Source organism: Quercus lobata, chromosome 2, assembly GCF_001633185.2.
Source record: "Quercus lobata isolate SW786 chromosome 2, ValleyOak3.0 Primary Assembly, whole genome shotgun sequence".
Taxonomy (NCBI): Eukaryota; Viridiplantae; Streptophyta; class Magnoliopsida; order Fagales; family Fagaceae; genus Quercus; species Quercus lobata.
In genome coordinates this window covers 36,192,454-36,213,267 of record NC_044905.1, presented here as the reverse complement: position 1 = coordinate 36,213,267, position 20,814 = coordinate 36,192,454, and the positions used below count along the sequence as shown (strand labels likewise).

Below are 20,814 nucleotides of genomic sequence, written 5' to 3'. Positions count from 1 at the left end.
TTTGTAGGGATGATAAAAGAAGAAAAAGAAGAAAAAAAAAATGTACTGAGAGCAAAAGTTTTAAATATATTGTAAATAAAAAGTTTTTTTTTTTTTAGAAACATTGTAAATAAAAGTTTAAAGTTAAAAAAAAAAAAAAAAAAGAAAAGAGGTAGAGTGAGACCGTAATAAGCAAACAACACTAGTTCATTTTGTGGAAAACCATAGCATGGGACCCATATTTAGTTCATTGTATTAAGTTTTTGGCCATAAACATAATAGTGGGCCCCGAAAAAAATTAAAGGACGACACAAACGGCTACCAAAGCAACAAAAGAAAAGACCATTTATTGCGGTACCCACAATTTGTAGGAAAAAAAAAAAAAAAAAAATGTTGTCTTATATTCTATTCACAAATGTACACATTGGAATGATTTTTTTTGAGGGTGCACATTGGAATGATGATGAATGATAAATGTGGAGAAAAAAAAAATTATTAAATGAAATTGCAGTCATTGGTTACAAAGTAATTTGTAACCAAACTTTCTCATTTTCATTATAAAGAAAACTCGGACTCAATTCTCACTCTTTTACTTGTTGTTACAATTGATATATATATATATATATGAGAGTAGAGAGAGAGAATTAACTTTTTTTTTTTCCCCTACTCCTTCCACTTTTCTACTTTACCCAATCAGGAAAAAAAAAAATGCACTCTGTTCTCTCGATTTCACACGCATATCACATGATTAAAATTTAAAGCATTGCCCTCACCCATGGCCGTCAATACCTTCCAAAATTAAACTACAATATGCATAAAGAATCGTATCGGACTTGGTTTGTGATGTCTTTACTTTGAACAAAATCCAATTGTGTTTAATTTCAGTTTCATTATTTTTGAGCACTATAGGATCCGATCCCTCCTAGCTTCCACATAAGAAGCTTACAGCCTTACATCAAAGCGTGAAATGAGAAATTGAGGATTTTTTTTATATATAAAAAAAATCACTTTCTTTACCTTTTTTTTTTATATATTATTATGTTAATCACATATGCATTAACAATGCAAACCGTTTATTATGTTGATTTTTTTTATTAATGAGTTAACAATAGAACTAATTAAGTTGACTATAAGTTTAAAATAACATTGACTAAATTAATTGCTACTAAAATATATGGATCAAATTGGTGTTTTTGCCAGATATGAAGTATGAGAGAACAAGAAGAAGCTCCTCTCTAAGAAATGAATTAGTATTAGATTAAGTTTCATAGTGTTATCCCGTAGTCTTCTTCTAGCGTATTTGTTAAATATGAGATAAAAGATATAATTTTTGCTAACTTTTATACTAAATATATGACAAAAAAACTAAAGTATAACTTAATTTTGTAATAAAAAAAATCTAATTTTGTTAAATAAGATATAAAAGAAATGCAAAGAAAATAGAAAAATATTTTTACCACACAGGCACTTTGGTTGATTTTTGCTTTGGTTTTTCTCTGAAATTTTTCTCTCTTTTGTTTTTTTTTCCTAAAAAAATTGTGAAAATGAGAAAGGATGGTTTTAGTTTGAGTATTTGTTTCCCAAGAAAATATTGACTTTTTGAAAACTTAGTCTAAGTGTTTGTTTCTCAAGAAATATTGATTTTTTTTTGAAAATATGAGAAAGGGACGTCAGTTTTTGTGTTTTTTTTAATGGAAAAAAATGAGAGAGGATAGTCGGCCATTTTATCGAAGAAAAATGGAAAAGAAAAAGAAAAAATAAAAACTAACAGAAAGTAGATGTTTCGAATTTTTAGATGTTTCTCTCATACACAACAAGAAATATCATTTGACTTAAAGATTATTTAAGAGAGAATGTAGATCTTAATCCCATTAATTAATTGCAAAGTGTCTCGATTATGCATCATTTAGTATGTTAAAAAAAAAATCAACTTTCCTCATAATAAAAAATTAGCTGGCCCACGGCTAACGGGCTAAGGAAAAGGAATCTTAGTAACAATGCATGTTTTTATGAATGTTACAGGGAGCAGGCACGTGTACAAATCCCATGTTTTTCGTATGAATTTCAAAACGTAAACATTTTAAATTATTTTCGGTGGCAAGATTAGTAGTCTATAAATAGATCCTAATGTCATGTTGACAGTCACAGAAATAAAAACGCCAGAAACAAAGAGTGAGTTTTTCTTTGTTAATTTGGTAAGAATTAATAGAGAAATGGGACTAAAGAATATGAGTTTGATCCTAGGATTTCTAGGGTTTGTTTTTCTACAAGGTTTGCTCGTTTGCACTGCTTATAATGTCCACCACTACAATTTTATTGTAAGTTTCCCCTATATTCTTGATCCTTGTAAAATTTATTGGACACAAACCTTATGAAGTGTGTGTGCCTGCAAAAAAAAAAAAAAAGTCGCTTATATATTCATTATGGAAAAGTGTTGATTATTTTTATTTTTCTATGTAAAACCACCCATCAGTAATGATCTATATTGGTAAGGGACCTAAAGAATGTGATTGACACCTTTTCTTTAATTTTTTCATCTTATGGTATTTGATTTAAATATTTTGCATTCTGGTTGCAGGTGAATAACACATTTTTTCAAAGGCTTTGTAGCAACAAGACAATGCTTACTGTAAACGGTGGGTTCCCTGGACCAACAATTCATGTCCGCAAAGGCGATAGGGCTTATGTTAATGTCCACAATGAAGCAAGCTATGGTGTCACTATTCACTGGTGATGGCTCTCTCTCTCTCTCTCCACACAATATAGACCATCAAACTAATTTGGAGAAAAAAAAAAAACTTATGTTGAATAGTGCATTTGGACTTTTTTTTTTTTTTTTTTTTTGAGAAGAGGACTATTTTTATTTTATTAAAAGTTTATTTGGTGAAAGTTGATAGAACAACAGAAAAATGAGATTCTAAAAAGTTATACATAAAGATTTTATTTTATTTGAAATGTGTTCTCATGCATGTTGGAAAAAACTAATATTTGAAGTGTGGGTCCTTCATACATGTTCGGGTTCACTTCTCCCTAACTCTTAGGGACAAAGTTGGGATTTGATTCCAAAACAGCAAAGTTATACTCCATATGATATATATTTGAATTTAACAGTTAAAACTTTATAAATTTTTTTTTTAAAAAAAAGAGACTAAATTAATAAACTTGTAAACTTGTAAATTTAATTAAATTTTTTATATATGAATTTTCACAAAATAGGAAAGAAATTATTGCATAGAGAAGAAATGTTATCAATTTTGAAAAGAAATTGCATTGTTCTTTTATTTTTGTATTTTTTTTTTTTCCCTGTTTGATCAAAAGTATTGCTTCCTTTTTCTTTTTTTTCTTTTTTTTTTTCTGTTTACCAAAAAATGAAGTAGAAAAGAAAAAAAACTCACTGATTTCACTGTATTTCAACCTATGGTTCCATGATAATAATCAATTAATATATATTTTTTAGATTCAATAGAATTTCAACATATGGTTTCATGATAATTGTTTATTAAGAAAGTTTACTAATTGAGTTAACTAGAATACACTTCAATAAATTATTAGTTATTATTCTGTATTTTTGGATGGCCAGGGCAAATTCCCCGGTTGACCCAAGGGCTCCTCCATTAACTACTCTTAGAGCACGTTTGGGAACAACTTATTTAGTTGAAACTGAAAATTTTTTGTTGAAAATACAGTAAATAAAGTTAAAAACTTGCTAAAATAATATAGTGTAACCCATAAATAGTACCAAAAATAAGCTGAATAGTAGCAAAAATAAGTTGAATAGTAAAAAAAAAAAAAAATTGCATTTTTCAGCCAATGCCAAACGCAACCTTAAAAAAAAAAAAAAAAAAAAAAAAAAAAAAAAAAAAAAAAAAAGTGATACATATATGCAAGCTGATGACATTATTCGGTTACCATGCTATAAATAAATAAATAATGATGGGCTCAAGTTTCGTCCAAGAAAATGTCAAAAACATGCTGCTTTTTAACTAAACAACAAAATCATATAACATTTGTCAAGATGTTAGAGTCCTATAGTTGAATGATATTATCTCAATTTCCTAATGAGGAGAACTTGGGTTTATATTCCCCTCCCTCACTTATTGTAAAATAATAATAAAATAAAGTCATGTAGATATTATACAACTTTATACATTAGTACCACAATGCATGATACGATGTGTCATCCAGTGTTCATCAACAAATACCATGAAAACTCATAAATACTTTTAACTTTTTTTTATAGGCATGGAGTGAAACAACCAAGAAATCCATGGTCAGACGGTCCTGAGAACATTACACAATGTCCCATCAAACCAGGAAAAAATTTCACTTATGAGGTCATATTTTCAGATGAAGAAGGAACTCTATGGTGGCATGCACATAGTGATTGGACACGTGCCACGGTCCATGGTGCCATTGTTATTTTACCTGAGGCTAATACCACTTATCCATTTCCCGAGCCTGCTGCGGAACAAGTACTCATACTTGGTAAGAGCAACGCTAGGGACTATTTTTTTTTTCACCACACAATATGGTGACAAGTAATGATCAGAACAAAATTACTTTAATATGAATCCACCACTTACACTAATTTTGCTTTTCACCAATTATAGCAAACAATGTCAGCATTTGAAAAAAAAAATTGTGAAAAATTTTGAAAGCTTTCCCCATATTTCAAAATTGGTCCAATAACTCTACGCCAAACCCAAACATGTTAATAGCATACAACATATACATACCTTAATAATTGGGAAATTTTGAGGGGTAGGATGAGGAATTTTTGCTTGGAAAGACGAGACTATATTATCATAATTTAAATAATATACATGTCTACATGAATGCATACACATATGTTAGTGTTTGCTTAATGATATTAGAGCATATTATGAAATTGTCATAAATTTGTAAATAGTAGAGATATATATTTCTTAATTTAAGAAATAACTATTTCATATAATAAAAATTTAACCAAATAACTAAATAATTATTACACATAAATAACCATTTCATTACATGATTTATTATTGTATATCAAACATATCCTAAAATTAGTACATTCATTCTACCCTGCCTTTATTTCTCCTCCCATCATCCTTTGTCCAAAGTATATTATTTATAGCTTTATTTTCATTTTATAAGATGAGTATGCTTAATTGAAAATTCCAACCTTTTGAATATTTGAATTTAAAATATCTAATTTTCAAGGAGCGGTTGATAATTAAGAAATTTTAATTAATTATTTATAGTCTTTTATATGGGAGATTAATAGACTTTTTATTATTATTTTAAATTGTCTAGTTCTGCCCTTGCATGTCCTAGCTATCTAAAATCTAAAGTGAAGTATTATGGGAAATTATTGTTCCACATTTTTTATATAAACTTTGTACACACAATGTTTATATTTTGATTATTTTTATATTAGGTGTTCGAAATTTTCAAGAATGTTAATATATAACACATGATTACAAATGATATGTATGGAGGCGGTATAAAGAGAGTCCAACAATCAAAGCCCAAGTATTATATACCTAAATCTTAACCTTGTTGCAGGGGAATGGTATAAGGGAGATGTGAAAGAGATAATAGATAATGCCACAGCTACCGGCGCTGATCCAACAGTATCAGATGCTTATACTATCAATGGACAACCAGGATTTCCAAACAATTGTTCTAATGGTATGAAATATCAATTTATACTAAAAATGTTATTACTTAATGAAATGAGCTTGTCGTTGTCAGCTAATATTGGTCAGCAATGTAAGTGAAGAGAACTTGCACATCATTTTCTGATCATTATAATTTCATGATGCAGATACTTCATATAAACTTACAGTTGAGTATGGGAAAACATATCTTCTCCGTCTAGTAAACGCAGTGATGAATGAAGAAATGTTCTTTGGAATCGCAAAACACAACTTCACAGTTGTGGCGCATGATGGTGCATACATAAAGCCCGTAACCACAAGTTACATCATGATTACCCCAGGGCAAACAATGGATATTTTGCTCACAGCAAACCAATCTCCAAGTCACTATTACATAGCTGCTACTCCTTTCTTTGACTCCAATGCTCCATTTGATAGTACCAATTCATCAGCTATTCTTGAGTACACAGGCAATTATACACTTCCATCCTCTATTCCCTATCCGACCCTTCCTAATGTCACAGACCAAGATGCTGCAGACAACTTCACAACTCGCATAAGATCTTTGGCAAGTGCTGAACACCCAATTAATGTGCCCAAAAATATCACCACACAAATTTTCATCGCAGTTTCTGTAAACCAAATACTTTGTGCTAATGCGTCGTGTGGGGGTCCAAGTGGTAATAGGCTAGCTGCAAGCTTAAATAACGTAAGTTTTGTGACCCCATCCATTGATATACTACAAGCATACTACAGGTACTACACCACTCTATTTTATGTTCTCTCTCTTCCCTTTTTTGCTTAACAAAATCTTTTACCGAGAAGGCTTAAAGTACAAGCATGAAAAATGAGATATATTAAATTAAATTATTGCTAAAACTTAGGTACAGTAAATTAAATTTCCAAGTTAAATTCAACATCTTACTATATTAAATTTAATTATCTTTATAAAAGAAAATAATATTTGTGTTTTAGTAATTAATATAATCATGTATGTATTTGAATTTAATTGAGATAACTAATATAATAAATCTATTGAGGTATTGTAATTTGTAGAGAATTTTTATATTTTATTTGCTTTAGCGTGAAATGATTATATGCAGAAGTAGTAATAATAATAAGAAAAGAACAAAAACAAATTATAATTCTTATTGTTATTGTTACGAGGAGCTATAGAAATCACTTTTCTTTTAAAGCAAATAATAGAATAGCATCTAGTCGCATAAATCTCTTCTAGGAGAACGTGCAAGTATCACTAAATTATAAAGAATTTTTCTAATATTTGCTCTAGAGCACACAATTATTTCTTTTTTTAGAAAAATTTTTCTTGAAAATTGAAAAATATTGACAATTTTTTCAATTTTCAAAAAAATATTTCTAAAAATAGATAGTTTAATGTGTGTCTTTTAATCGGAATGATTTCTTTTTTTTTTTCTGGTTTTTTTTTTTTTTAGAATAAAAAATGATTGTAACTTAAGATTGTTAACGAAAATTACTTAGCTTCATTTGGTATGTCAACTCAAACACATGTTTTAAATTTTAAAAAAATATTATAATTAAGTATTTTCACACACTTTTTTACCCACACATAATTTCACACATGTTTTCAAACAATAAAACATATGTTTTTAAGTGCATGTACCAAACACCCACTAATTTTCGAAACTATACACAGGAGCTTGACAGGTGTTTTCGGAAGTGATTTCCCGAGTCAGCCACCCTATATTTTTAACTTCACAGGAGATGTGGGTAATAATACGTTATACCCAAGCCAAGGAACGAAGGCAAGGTTGATAAATTATGGGGAAGCAGTGGAAATAGTGTTCCAAGGGACAAACGTTGGGAATGCAGAGAATCACCCAATGCATCTACATGGTTTTAGCTTCTATTTGGTTGGGACAGGTTATGGAAATTTCAATGCTACCTCTTCCCCAAGTACTTACAATCTGAATGATCCACCAGAAGTTAACACCATTGGAGTTCCTAAGAACGGATGGGCTGCCATTAGATTTTTTGCTAATAATCCAGGTAATCTCTCTCTCTCTCTCTCTCTCTCTCTCTCTCAAAATACAATTAGTGTACCACTTTTTGGATAACATGAATGATATCTATTTTTCAGGGGTGTGGTTTATGCACTGTCATTTGGAAAGGCACGCAAGCTGGGGTATGGACACGGTCCTCATTGTGAAGAATGGAACCACCGCGGAAACAAGCATTCTGCCACCTCCAGCTAATTTGCCTACTTGTTCATAGTTTGGAAAATTTTTATATTCAATCTCTAAGGACTCGTAAAAAGGAAAGTGACTTGGATTTGGTCTTTCAAGAAACATTCATTTGTTGAAGTAATTTTACTGTCAAGATGCTTTGAATAATGTCTGTGATACTTCCAAAAAAATGTTTTCAGTCATTTATGTTGTATTCTATTAATTGGCAGGAACTGAAGGATAAAATTTTAAATTCTCGAATCCTAAGAAAATTATATGAGAAGTCTTATTACAGTCCATGGTTCAAAAAAAAATTTAAAAGAAAAAAGAAAAAAGAAAAAAAACTATTTTCTAATCACTAATGTCTTTTATCTTTTTATCAACATATATACGCCATTCAAGAAAAAAAAAGGGCTAATTACCGCTTTAGTTTCTAACATTTTCCCTATGTGTCAAAAATGATAATTAACCCCTAAATGTTATAGACTAACATTGTGCTATATTACCACCACGCATCTTTGGCACAATGGTCATTTCACGAGTATGGGCAAGTTTGGTGTACTGTAATGATTATTATACGGGTATAAGAATAAGTATTACAAGAAATACATTAAGTAGGAATGTAATAAGTATTACTATTCATTAGTTTGGTGACCATTTAGGAATAGAATCCTGAATATACATCCATAATTTATTAGAGTATAAAAAGAAGGTGTAATTAAATCATTTTTAAGTCAAATTTCATAAAATACACTTATTTTAGGATGTTCAAAATAAAGCTAATAATTAACAAGGAAAATTTATTTTCTTTCTTTTTGAAGAGGTGACAACTAATGGCTTTTTAGGAAATTTTTTAAAAAAAATTATTACATAAGATGAAAGAATAGATATTCAGTACTTTTAATAAGGAATAGTTATTCCTCATTTTGAAGAATAACTATTCATAAAGAATAACTATTCATTGTAATAAAAACATAACCAAACAACCTAATAATTATGTCATAGGAATATATATTACATTAGAATGTCTATTACAGTTTACCAAACGTGTTCTACAAGTTTTTGTGGGGTGTGGGGAGCAAGGGTCAGAATTTAAGTTTCCAAGAGGGAATTTCACACATATATACACTTAGATTAAAGTAGAGTAGAATTTCTATCTTTTAAATATATATATATATATATATTGTGCTATATTGCCCTATGTGTCAAAATAATTCTTAATATTTCAAACAGTTTGGCTTCCTTACATATTCCCTGAAATAACATTGTGGTTCCTTATATTTTGGGAAACATTGTTCATTTACCAAATCCTTATTTTTATTTTTATTTTTTTGTGTCCTGGTGCCTAAAAAAATAAAAAGTTGGTGTTTTGAAAAGTAAGAGAAATAATAAATAATAAATAAGTAAATAAATAATATTTTAATGAATTATAATATAGAGTAAGGAATCTTATGTGGGTATTTTAAAATATTGTTAGCTAAAATAAGAAAAATAGGGAGAAAATTTAGAGAGACCAATGTTAAGTGATGAGGATAAAATTAGGTAGACAAAAGTGACGGCATACGCTTGACAAGGGTGACGAGGTGTTTTTGCTGTCAGCATTCCTTCAAGGCTGACGGGGATATGAAGAAAAAGAACTTCGCATATAAAGCTGGACATCCTGAAGCTGACAGGGTAAACATAAACTGACGAGGTAAACTTAAACTGACGGCGTCAGTCTATGGGATGATTGATCTGCACGTTTACGTATATAAGTAAATAACTTGCTCCCCACGTTTCATGAAACCTAAGGACTCCTATATGGAAAGAATCCTGTAAAATACGCCCAAGAAGACTCCTATAAGGAAAAGACTTCTACTCCAAGGAAAAGAGGTCAACCCTCTACTACTATAAAAACCCAAGCACCCTCACAAACCAAGATACGCATAATTTACCCTCTCTAGCACTCTAGAGCAGTGAGAATAGTTCTAACTTGACCTTCGGAGGGTGTTTGGCCGGTACCACACCGGTACTCTCTGTTAGGTTATTCATTTTCGTTGTGCAGGTGTCATTTGCGATCGTACGAGAAACGTGTGACTCACTGGTGGTATTATTTCCGGCATCATTATTAATAGTCTAGGTTATCTTAAAACTTCAAAAGATAAAGGCAAGATTTGCATATGAGATAATCCTCAGTATAGAGTTCATATAAATAAAAAAGAAGTGGCTTACGTATGATTCTTGAGAAGGAGGAAGCAGATGTATCATGTAGGTGATGGTTGAGGGAGGATGAAGGTGACGCTAGAACGACAAGAAGAGAGAGATAATGTCCACGTACGAAGAAGATTGAGAGAGGGAGGTTTCGTATTTGGGCATAAAAGCCAAATTTTTAATTGATTTTTTTATTAAAAAAAAAGTTACATAGTTGTTTACTTCACAACTCAAGTAGCACAAAATATTTACGTACATTGGCTTTTTTTCATCTACCACTTTACAAATGAAATTGTTAAGAATTAAATTAACATATTATACATAAAACAAACGTTCTAGATTAAAATGATAATTAAAATAATTATAGTCCACAAACCTTTTCTTTGGACCCTAAAGACCAAGATAAAACATCACATACATTAATCATACCTAATTAAGAAAATAAAAACAAAACAAAAATAAAAATGAATATCACATACTTATCCTGACAATGCACATGTGCAAAAGAAACAAGAGGCAACAAGAGAAAATGACAAAAATAATTTTGAAGTAGACTGATTGTTTACACCCCACACACACACACACACACAATATCTAAACGTTTGTGTGAAAGGATAGATTTTTGTTGTTGTTGACAAGATTGTGAAAAGATTGATATTATTTATTTATAAACCAGAATTAATGAGTGAGTGACAAAATGGACTCCCCTCCCCCCCGCAAATTACGAAATTGCAAATAATTGTGTATGCATTCACATTTTTGATCAGATAAGTTTTAATGCTCGATGTGTGTAAGGATTTGACAGGGTTTGGACTTTGGACGATGAGAATAAAGTTTTTTTTTTTTTTTTTTTTTTTTTTTTTTTTTAAGGAGGTATGAAAGGACATATGAGACCTGTTTGTATCGTGGAAGATACACTACATAACGATTAACCAAAAAGAAAAACCCACACAATGCACTTAATACAGCGACCTTTCGGTGAATGCAGCTGGCATGCGTGATTATAGATTTTAGGTGTCCAGCTGTCATGCCGTATACTGACGTAACACTTTTTTTTTAATTATTTATAATGTACCATGCAAAATACTCTCAAAGTTTGAAGTTTGAAGGTATTTAAATTTTAAATTTTAATGTTTTAAAATTTTTATTTTGTCACCTAAATGGTTCTATGTTGGATTATTAATCCTCAGTTTTTTGGTTGATGTGTCCATTAAATCCCACATCAGCTGATTCTAAAAAGAAAAAAAAAAAAATCCCACATCAGCTTATAACATGTATTAGCTAGTCCAATTAAATTGTGACATATGGATGATTTATTAAAATAACTTAAAAAATACTTAAAATAAATCCTAAAATCTAATTAAATTAATAATTATTTCTTTCTTTTGAATATAATTTCGGAAGAACAGTATGAATGTGTTCTTCCCCAAAGAATCAAAGGTCCTCAAGAGTGCGGCACCGAATCTGATGATGACTAGTGACAGCAATAGCAAAGATAAAACCAAAAATGAAAGGCTCCTTTTGCTTTTATAACCACAAATCTTGCTCCACAAACATCAAACAAGGTCCACCACCATCAAAGAATCAGAGTTGGGGATGATCACGATTTTCAAATTTTAGTTTAGAAAAGTTCTTAATTGATATTTATAGTGTTATTATAATAATAATAATTATTATTATTATTATTATTATTATTATTAACTTAGGGAGTACTGTTTTAATGATTTTTTTGTTTTTTATGTATCTGGGTTTGAACATTGCAGAAAACAAACACAAACCTAGAAAAAAATGAAGAAAAAGATCCGAGCAACCCATCAACAAGCCCAGAAAATAAACATCAAGAAACAGAGTTCACTCGAAAATTACTCATTTTCCCACCACCACCACCACACCATGATTACATTCAGTTTTCAACAAAAACCCATTTGGCCAAAAGACCCACCTCATTTGCTCTTTACGCTAAATCTAATTGAGTGTGGTGGTATGACACTGCTGCACCGGAGATGGATAGCGGAAGGGGGCAAAAGAATGAGATAATAAAAGTTGAAAAGGTTAAAAATTTTAATTTTTAATTAATTTAATAAATTTTAAAGATTTATTTTAATTTTTTTTTAAAATTTTTTAAGTTTAAATAATGACATAGAATATTTAATAAAATGTGTCACCATTTAATTGGTCCAACTAGCAAATGTGATAGTCTAGTGTGTCACTTAACAGACACATAAAAAGGAAAATTACAAAATGTGATATAACCCAAAACTTCACCTTATGGTTTTATCCTTATTTATTTTTCAAAAATTTAAATATTTTTTAAAAAAAAGTTTATAATTTTTTGAAAATAGATAGTCATAACAGCAGCTTTGAACATTTTCATTAAAAACATTAGAAAGTAATAATTGGTATCAATAAAATAAATAAAGTTTCATTTTAATTTTTATTCTAATTAATATAATTATATATTTTTATTATAATTAGCCATCTTTGAAAAAAAAAATCTGAAAATTGAAATTATTTGTTTGTTTATGCAATTATGCCATATACTTAAAGGATTAACAATATTATCTTCTTTTTTTAACTCATGAAATATGTTTGAAAATTATTTAAATTTTAGTGACTACTTTTGTAATCAAGGTTACTAAATTTTGCAAATTTATTCCTTCTTTTTTGTACTTAGTTGATATTAAACTTGATTTTATTTATTTGCCAAATAATATTAAACTTGATTTGACCACAAAACTTTGAATATATCTATTTTACTGTTCTTCAAACGAGCTATTTTTTAAAAACCTTTCTTGCAATTATCATTTACAACAAATCAAGTTATCTTAAATGATATAATAAGAATACAAAACTAACACAACTTTTCTTTTTCCTCTTATACTTCAAAGGCCAAAATCACTATCTATACAGGAAATCCAATAAAAATTATAAAATGTGAAAAAAAAAATACTTAAAGAACTTTTGAAAGTTCATGGACTAAAAGTGAACTTTTATGATAATTTAGAGATAAAAATAATATTTTACCCAACAAATTTTGCATAGTACATATATAGCCTATAACCTCTTATTTAAGCCGTATTTTAGTTAAAAGACTGCAAATTTGTTTGTGAATTTTCAATTTTGGTTTTTTCAATAGAGACATGTTCCAAGTTCGAATCCCCTTCAAATTAAAATCTTGGATTTAAAAATTATTTATTTAAAGAATAAAAAAAAAAGAAGAATTTCAAGGTTTTGAGGTCAATGTTCTACTAAAGTTCATGATGTCATATATAATTTAATAACTAATTGAAATATAAATAAATGGATTAAAACTGTAAAAAATTAGAAAAATTGACTAAATTAATATCTTAAAAAATAAATAACTTTCAAATGTATTTTTGCAACTTTTGTAAGACAAATAGAAAATCTTAAAGTATAAATAAATGATTTTTTTTTTCTATTGCAAAATAATTTATTTATTAATCCTTCAAGTGTAAAAGTTTTTTATTTTTTTTAAGAGAGTTTTAACATTTGGCGTTCATTCCTAATGATTGTTTTTTATCATCATACTAAGAAACAAAAATAAAACCCTTTGCCATATAGGTATTTTTGTTTATTTGGATGGAAGTGTTAAATAAGACATGAAAATGCCAATGATTAAGGTGTGGTGGGAAGTGGGATAAGGTTTTCCTCCTAACTAGTTTGGAGAGAAATTCTTCAAACACCTCATATATCTTGTTATTGGATGTGAATTTTGAAAATCTAATCGTTGTATTGCATATTCTTTATGTTCTAAACATACATGTCAAATTTCATTCAAATTGGATATTATTTACTATTCAATCAATTAAATTATTTTCAATGCATAATTTTGGGTAAAAAAAAAAAAAACTTGAAATTAAAACATTTGATTATGATATAGCTATGAATCTTTTATCTTCTTGAAATTTTGCAAACATAGAGGATATCATAAAAACATGAAATCCAACGGTTAGATTTTCAAAATTCACATTCAATGAAAAAAATATAAAAAAAATTTAAAGGGTTTCTCTCCAAACTAAATTTGGAGATAAACATTTTCTTGGGAGGTGTGAGAGAATGATTAAACTTAAAGTAAATATAATTCTTTTCATTATAATTTTGTGGGTAATATTGAGGGCTTATGAAGTGTGGGTAAAGAAGTGAGGAAAGCACACTTTAAAAACATCCAGACAAAGAATTTTGTAGGTCACTCACGAGTTGGTCTAGTCGCGAAATGACTCGAGAAATTCCTCCTGGCACTTGACTGTTCAGCTTCCAACATGCGCTTCTCACTTCACCTTTCGCGGGTTGTCCGCTCGTAAGCCAATTGTGAGCAAGTCGTGAACTTCACTATTCTTCACAAATCTTCACCAAACTTTCATACTCAATACTTACATTAAATCCCACAAACATATAGGGAAAATATTGACAAAATACAATCAAATTTGATATAGAATTAAAGCCAACAAAACATAGTTGAAAATCACAATTTTATAGTTAATTTAGTACATAAATTTTGGTACTATAGCAAATCAACCCCCTTATATTTGACATCGAATTCAAAATTATGTGGGGTTTTACAAAAGTTATTTAATTTTTTATATAGTTAGTTTGTATGTTGACTTGCTTGAAGGTTTTAGGGCATTGTTGGCCATAGTAGGCCTAACTATGTAGACCATGATGGGTAATAAGCTCCACTTGGGGAAACAAAGGGAGACTTGAGCTTAATGTTAAAAGACAAGGAAATAAGCTTCTCCCCATTAGAGCATTAGCATCAAGAATTCTAAACATTTGTTATTTTACACTCTAAAAAGTTATTTTATTTATTTTAGCATACCATTTTACAACTCACACAACATCCAAATTCTTATACTTCATATAAAAACCAATATTATTTATTTATTTATTCATTTTCTCTCTCTCTCTCTCTCTCTCTCTCTAACTTTTTTTCTCTCTTCTTCTCCATCTCTATCACTCTCTATTCTCATCATGAAGCATCCCAACAACCATAGCACAACTACAAACACACAGCCACATACCCCAAACCCAAAAAAAAAAACCAAAAGAAATATTTTCCATAAACCCATTAGTCCACCACCACCAAACACACCACAACCACCACCACCAATCAACCACCATCACCAAATTGCAAATACCCATAATTATCAAACATCCACCACCACCGGTATCCACCACCAAACACCCAAAATACAACAAATACCAAATAAAGAGAGGTGAGGACTTGAGCGATAGAGGAGAGAGAGGCAAGGTCTGACAAAAAACCTAGGACCACCACCGCAATTGTCGGCCACCATATTTGCAACCATCAAGTTGTCGTCCTTCTCCTCATAGTTGTCACTGGCTACCTCAAAGAGAGAGAGAGAGAGACATTAAATCCATTATTTTATTTTACACATACCGCTATAGTAAGTTCTATTTTTAAGATATTATTGTAGCCGAGCTATAAATTTTTTTACAAATAGTAACCCGGGTAATGTATGTTTTTTGTGATTTGATAGTATAAAATAGCAAATTGAGAGTTTTAGAACTCCTAATGCTAATACTTAGTGTAAGAAAACAATGGTGGCAGTGAGAGAATAAGGCATAACAAAACTTGAATGGGGACTTTTGATGGCTATCCTAGTATCTCTAAGTGTGGATACCTAAGCAATATTTTTATGGGTCCGAAGCTTTTTATTTTTGGAAACATTTTCTTGGAAATTAAAAAACTGTCATTACTTTTTTAATTCTCGAGAAATTTTTTTCCAAAAATGAAAATTAATGTGTGCCCTAAGGGCACACATTAGTAAAATCCTATTTTTATTAGCAATAGAAGGGTACAATATTTTCACAGTAATTCCTAAGTAATAGCTGTTAATAGTTAATAGTAAACAACAATGTGTTATAAGTAGTCGACCCAAATGAATTTTATTATGAAATTGTTGTGATAATGTTATATATGTAATACTACTCCTTTCTTGGAGACTTTAACCAAATGAAATGTGTACCCTACTTTGAAATATTTCGTCCCATATATTACTCATTATATTTCTCGAGTTGGAATCAATTTTCTTGGAGATCATTCTCAAAAAAAAAAAAAAAAAAAAAATTCTTGGAGATGGACAGTATTGGCCAATCAAGTGGCGCAACCGATATTTCAGTAACGTAAGCAATGTAGTACTAGTATATGCCTTGTACTTCATTTTGTGTGTACTACAGCTTACAGGACCCGAAATGCTATAAAAATCGTACAAATCCACGAGGCCACAACCACAGCCTCAGTTCAGTGCTTTCATATCCTCTTCATTTTTGTCATTCTTCAAGTGAATTCAGCATCCAAAATCTTTCACTTTCTTTCAAATAGAATTGTCTTTAAAATGGTTTACATTGTTTTTTGGTCCTCAATCCCAATTTCAGAATCTTCTAAGTTCTAAGAAAAGCAAGCGACTTTGAATCATCATTTTGACGACACCTACAAAGAATGGTTATTAATTTCAGGTAAATATTAGTCCATGCTGCAAATGTGATTTAATTTAAGGTAATGTCAATTGCCAAAGTTCATTGTTTTCTAATAAAATTCTTGTGCCAATTTTTTAAAACCCCGACTGAGAAGATAGAAAAGTTTATTAGACTTACTCTCAAGAGGTAGAGAAATTATAGAATCCTCTGATGGATCACGTCACTTATCTACCATTCCACTAAAAAATTTCTACTTATTTAAAATTGTTAAGTCAGTAATTAATTTCTATTTAAAAAAATTTTCTTACTAACAATTTTAAATATGTGAAAATTTTTTCGTAAAATTGTGAACTACGTCACTTATTCACCTTGTAGACCTTATAATTTCTCCTAAATGACACATATCAAATGTTACAAAATTAGGTTATTTAACTTTTTTATTACGAAAAGAGATGTCTTGAACACTTCGCCTAATAATAATGTACATGCTTTTGTTATTAATTTTTTAATCCTAAATGTAAAGGCTATGAATCAACGTGTTATTTTTCACACAAATGTACAGTCTTGCTGTCAAAAGCTTCGCAATGTCAATGCTGTCATGTATGGCCCACTTATTATTACATTAATCTCAACGAGCTCTGGCATTGGAGTGCTCAACATCTCTCTCTCTCTCCCAAAACATTGTGCCCGACTCTGGCTATTTTTCACAACCACTTTCACCGATATTTCAAGTGTAGTCTCACATATTTTCTTAGACAATGGTTTTTTTTTTTTTTTTTTTTTTAACGTAATAGAATTTCTACTCTAACTCAATTTAATTGTAAATGTGTGTAAAATTCTCTTTTAAATACTTGAACCTCGGTTCTTACCCCCTCCCTCTTGAAGACTTGAATCTCGGTTTTTACCTCCCACACTCTACAAATATTTTTATTTGTGAAGTGACCACCACACTAAAGATACATGATTTAACTAAAATGATGCAGTCAAACGAGACTGCTAACAGCACATTTTAATTTTTTTACTCATGTAAGTAAAATGCTACCTAAGATTCCTACTTTCTGATACCCCTTTCGATAAAGACAAAAATTATAGCCTAACGAGAAAGAAAATAAAAAAAACAATGCCACTTGGAGACATTAAATTAGTCAATGTGTTAGCTAGCTTGTATCAGCTCTTAATGTGAAAATTGTGTTCTTTTAATTTTTAAGTGTACTTTCAACCAAAAAAATCAAAAAAACTTTTCAGTGCTCAATTTGATTGTCCAGATTGATAAAGAATTTAAAGGGTTAGGCAACACATATAATATAGTCTAAAGGTTTAAGCTTTATATTTGTGAAGTGTACAAACATTTATGTTTGTGAAGTGACCACCATACTAAAAGTACATGGTTTAGCTAAAATGACACAGTCAAACGAGGCTGCTAACAGCACATTTTAATTTTTTTACTCATGTAAGTAAAATGCTACCTAAGATTCCTACTTTCTGATGCCCCTTTCGATAAAGACAAACATTATAGCCTAACGAGAAAGAAAATAAAAAAAAAACAATGCCACTTGGAAACATTAAATTGGTCAATGTGTTAGCTAGCTTGTATCAGCTCTTAATGTGAAAATTGTGTTGTTTTAACTTTTAAGTGTACTTTCAACCAAAACAAAAAACAAAAAAAACTTTTCAGTGCTCAATTTGATTGTCCAGATTGATAAAGAATTTAAAGGGTTAGGCAACACATATAATATAGCCTAAAGGTTTAAGCTTCCACAAAATGACATGATTTATATGTTTAAAGAATAAACATGTGTAACATTGAATATGTATGTCTTTTTTCATGGGTTTTAGTTGGCTCCATTGATAATTTTTTTTTTTTTTTTTTTGGTCGAATAAGAGATTTGAAGTTAAATTCTCACCTATATTAAAAACCAATTGACATCTTGACCTAATAATAAAAATAATCATTGTATAGTGGATATCATAGGTTAAAATTCTATTATATTTGTCAAAAAAGAAAATTTTTACTGTATTAGTTACCAATAATTAGTTGCACCCTACAAAGACATCGCCAAGCTAGTAGATTCATAATTTTTTTTTTCTCACCTCTACTATTAAATTTTATAATATTCAACCAAATCTATATTAGGACTACAAAATTGTTTTCTTTTTCCCTAATGATTAACTTTAAAAATTTGATGGAAAAGCATTTATCTTGCTGTTTCATAACAAAGGGAATAGGCCCTATCTATTTTACTTAAAATGGAGATGATTTATTTCACAATTAAACTTTATATATATAGAATGCTTCATCGTTTAAAATTTTAAATAATGACACTTAATATACTTTTAGATTTGTAATATATAATCTAAAATTATAAAATGTATGCATTTCAAATAGAGTAAATTCAAATAGCTACAATCACTCAAATGGCAGCCACCGTCACTTGAATCATTCTACAAGTGAGACAAAAAGTCCACACCTTGCCCTTGCAGAGTTAAAGCCAAGGAAAACTATAGTTAGGGCCCAAATGTAACTATCATTATTGTATAACTTTATCAACGTGAATTCCTGCTTTCCTTTGTCAACATCAGGCCTTGTTTAGCTTCAAACAAGAAAAAGAGATCTCACCACTTCTTATGCCAGAAATATTGTATAAATTATTTAACTAATAATGTGATTTAACATTTGTAAGATTTTATGAACCGTCACTTAGTATAGGTTGGAGGAATATCTTTCAACTTAGTTTGGAGCAAAACTTTATAAATTTTAAATTGTAAAATGTGATTAGATTTTTAACTTTATATATATTTATGCATGGTTGGTCTTAGAGTTTAAAAAATTGCAATGTGGAGTTTGTCATCTAATGATGATTTGATAAGAACACCGGAAAAAGGTTTTAAAAAATTCGATTTGCTTTAAGACATCAATTAACTAATTAAGAGACCATTTTTGGACAATTATGAATCAACTCAACTTCTGCCTATGCATACTCTTAACGCAATGATTTACTGAAAAAAAAATGCACATTGTATAGCGTTAAATGCAAGATATGGTGTTGCTTGCAAGTAAACGATGAAAGCATGATCCGGATTATGATTCCATTATTAAAGCAATATTCTAGGCAGAAGTTGCGGAAATTTTGTGTTACTTTGCAGCTTCTTTTAATTAAAGTGGGTCAATGTCAGGCTGGATTAAATTATGTTATGTTACAAAAATACCGGTGATCTTGTCACACAAGTCAATCACAATCGTTTGTATTTCTTGCTTAATCATCATTGAGGCGCGTTGTTAAATGTTTGCATAAGTATATTGTACATTCAGCTAAAAAAAAAAAAAAGTATATTGTACATTTGTACTTTCTCGTCTATTCGAGAAAATTAGAGACTACTTAGTCATGCATGTTACTTGCGATCCACCTCACAATATTGTGGTAGCAAACTTTCAACACCGAGTGCTTCTACCCTTCTACATTTGATTTACAAGAATCAGAAAGTCCGCATCAAGAAAATTTTGGAAAAACATCTACTTAAAAAAGGGAAATTTATTAGTTACTTCTTATATAGATTTTAATTTGTTATCGATATGCTTGTTTATAATCCAGAGTCTCAAACAAAGTTTAGCTCTAATATTTTCTTGAAGCTATCTCTTTCAATCCACTACGTAGAGATTTATAAGATTATTTATGTGAATTATTGTGACTCATTAAAAAAAGTCATATAATTAAAATTATATATGAGTAATTTTTTTTCAATTCCCATGTAATGGATTGAACTAGTTTGGCTTTAATGGTGGAATTTATTTATTTATTTATTATTATTATTATTTTATTATTTTTTGTAAAATGGCTAGAAATATATCTCAAAGTCCTCCCCTAGAGCTAGAACCCGGACCCCCCCCCCCCCCCCCCCCCCCCCCTTCTCTCTCTCGAGTCAACACTGAAGCTTGAAGGCTTGGGGAGGGTACTGCTTGAACTAAAGTGATTGGTGACGGTGGACTTATACATCAATGTAGCTTAGAGGTCAAGTTTGTCATAATTCTAGAATCTCCACAATATTAAATTATCCTTTTTTTTTAAGATAGGTATTAAGTTTTTATTTTATTTTATTTCATTTTTTTTTTTTTTTGAGAGAGAGAAGATAGGTATTAAGATATCCATGTTCAAGCAATAAAATGTCATCATATCCCATGGATTGCTTGTCATAGTTGTTTACATTAGTTGTTGACAAGCTTGATGAAGGGAAGATGGACATGACGGTGTAATTTATAATTTTGACAAATTCTCTAACGGTACGTAATTCAAAAATATTGGTAATACAATAGGATCCAACTTTGATGTTTTAACTTTTAGGAG

At 29.8% G+C, this 20,814-nt stretch overlaps 1 protein-coding gene across 1 annotated transcript; it reads left to right on the top strand.

The window, feature by feature from the left end:
• The first annotated feature begins 2,192 nt into the window (after positions 1 to 2,192).
• LOC115978357 (laccase-14-like) lies at positions 2,193 to 7,874 on the top strand. Its single transcript, XM_031100377.1, has 7 exons — positions 2,193 to 2,297; positions 2,558 to 2,709; positions 4,220 to 4,464; positions 5,527 to 5,652; positions 5,789 to 6,377; positions 7,297 to 7,649; positions 7,741 to 7,874. The coding sequence occupies exons 1-7, from the start codon at positions 2,193 to 2,195 to the stop codon at positions 7,872 to 7,874; spliced, it is 1,704 nt and encodes a 567-aa protein (XP_030956237.1).
• The last annotated feature ends 12,940 nt before the right edge of the window (positions 7,875 to 20,814 follow it).

Coding starts and splice junctions, on each gene's coding strand:
- LOC115978357 (XM_031100377.1), top strand. CDS start 2,193: ATGGGACTAAAGAATATGAGTTTGATCCTAGGATTTCTAGGGTTTGTT. Junction 2,298..2,557: donor TCCACCACTACAATTTTATT/GTAAGTTTCCCC, acceptor TTCTGGTTGCAG/GTGAATAACACATTTTTTCA. Junction 6,378..7,296: donor ATACTACAAGCATACTACAG/GTACTACACCAC, acceptor AACTATACACAG/GAGCTTGACAGGTGTTTTCG.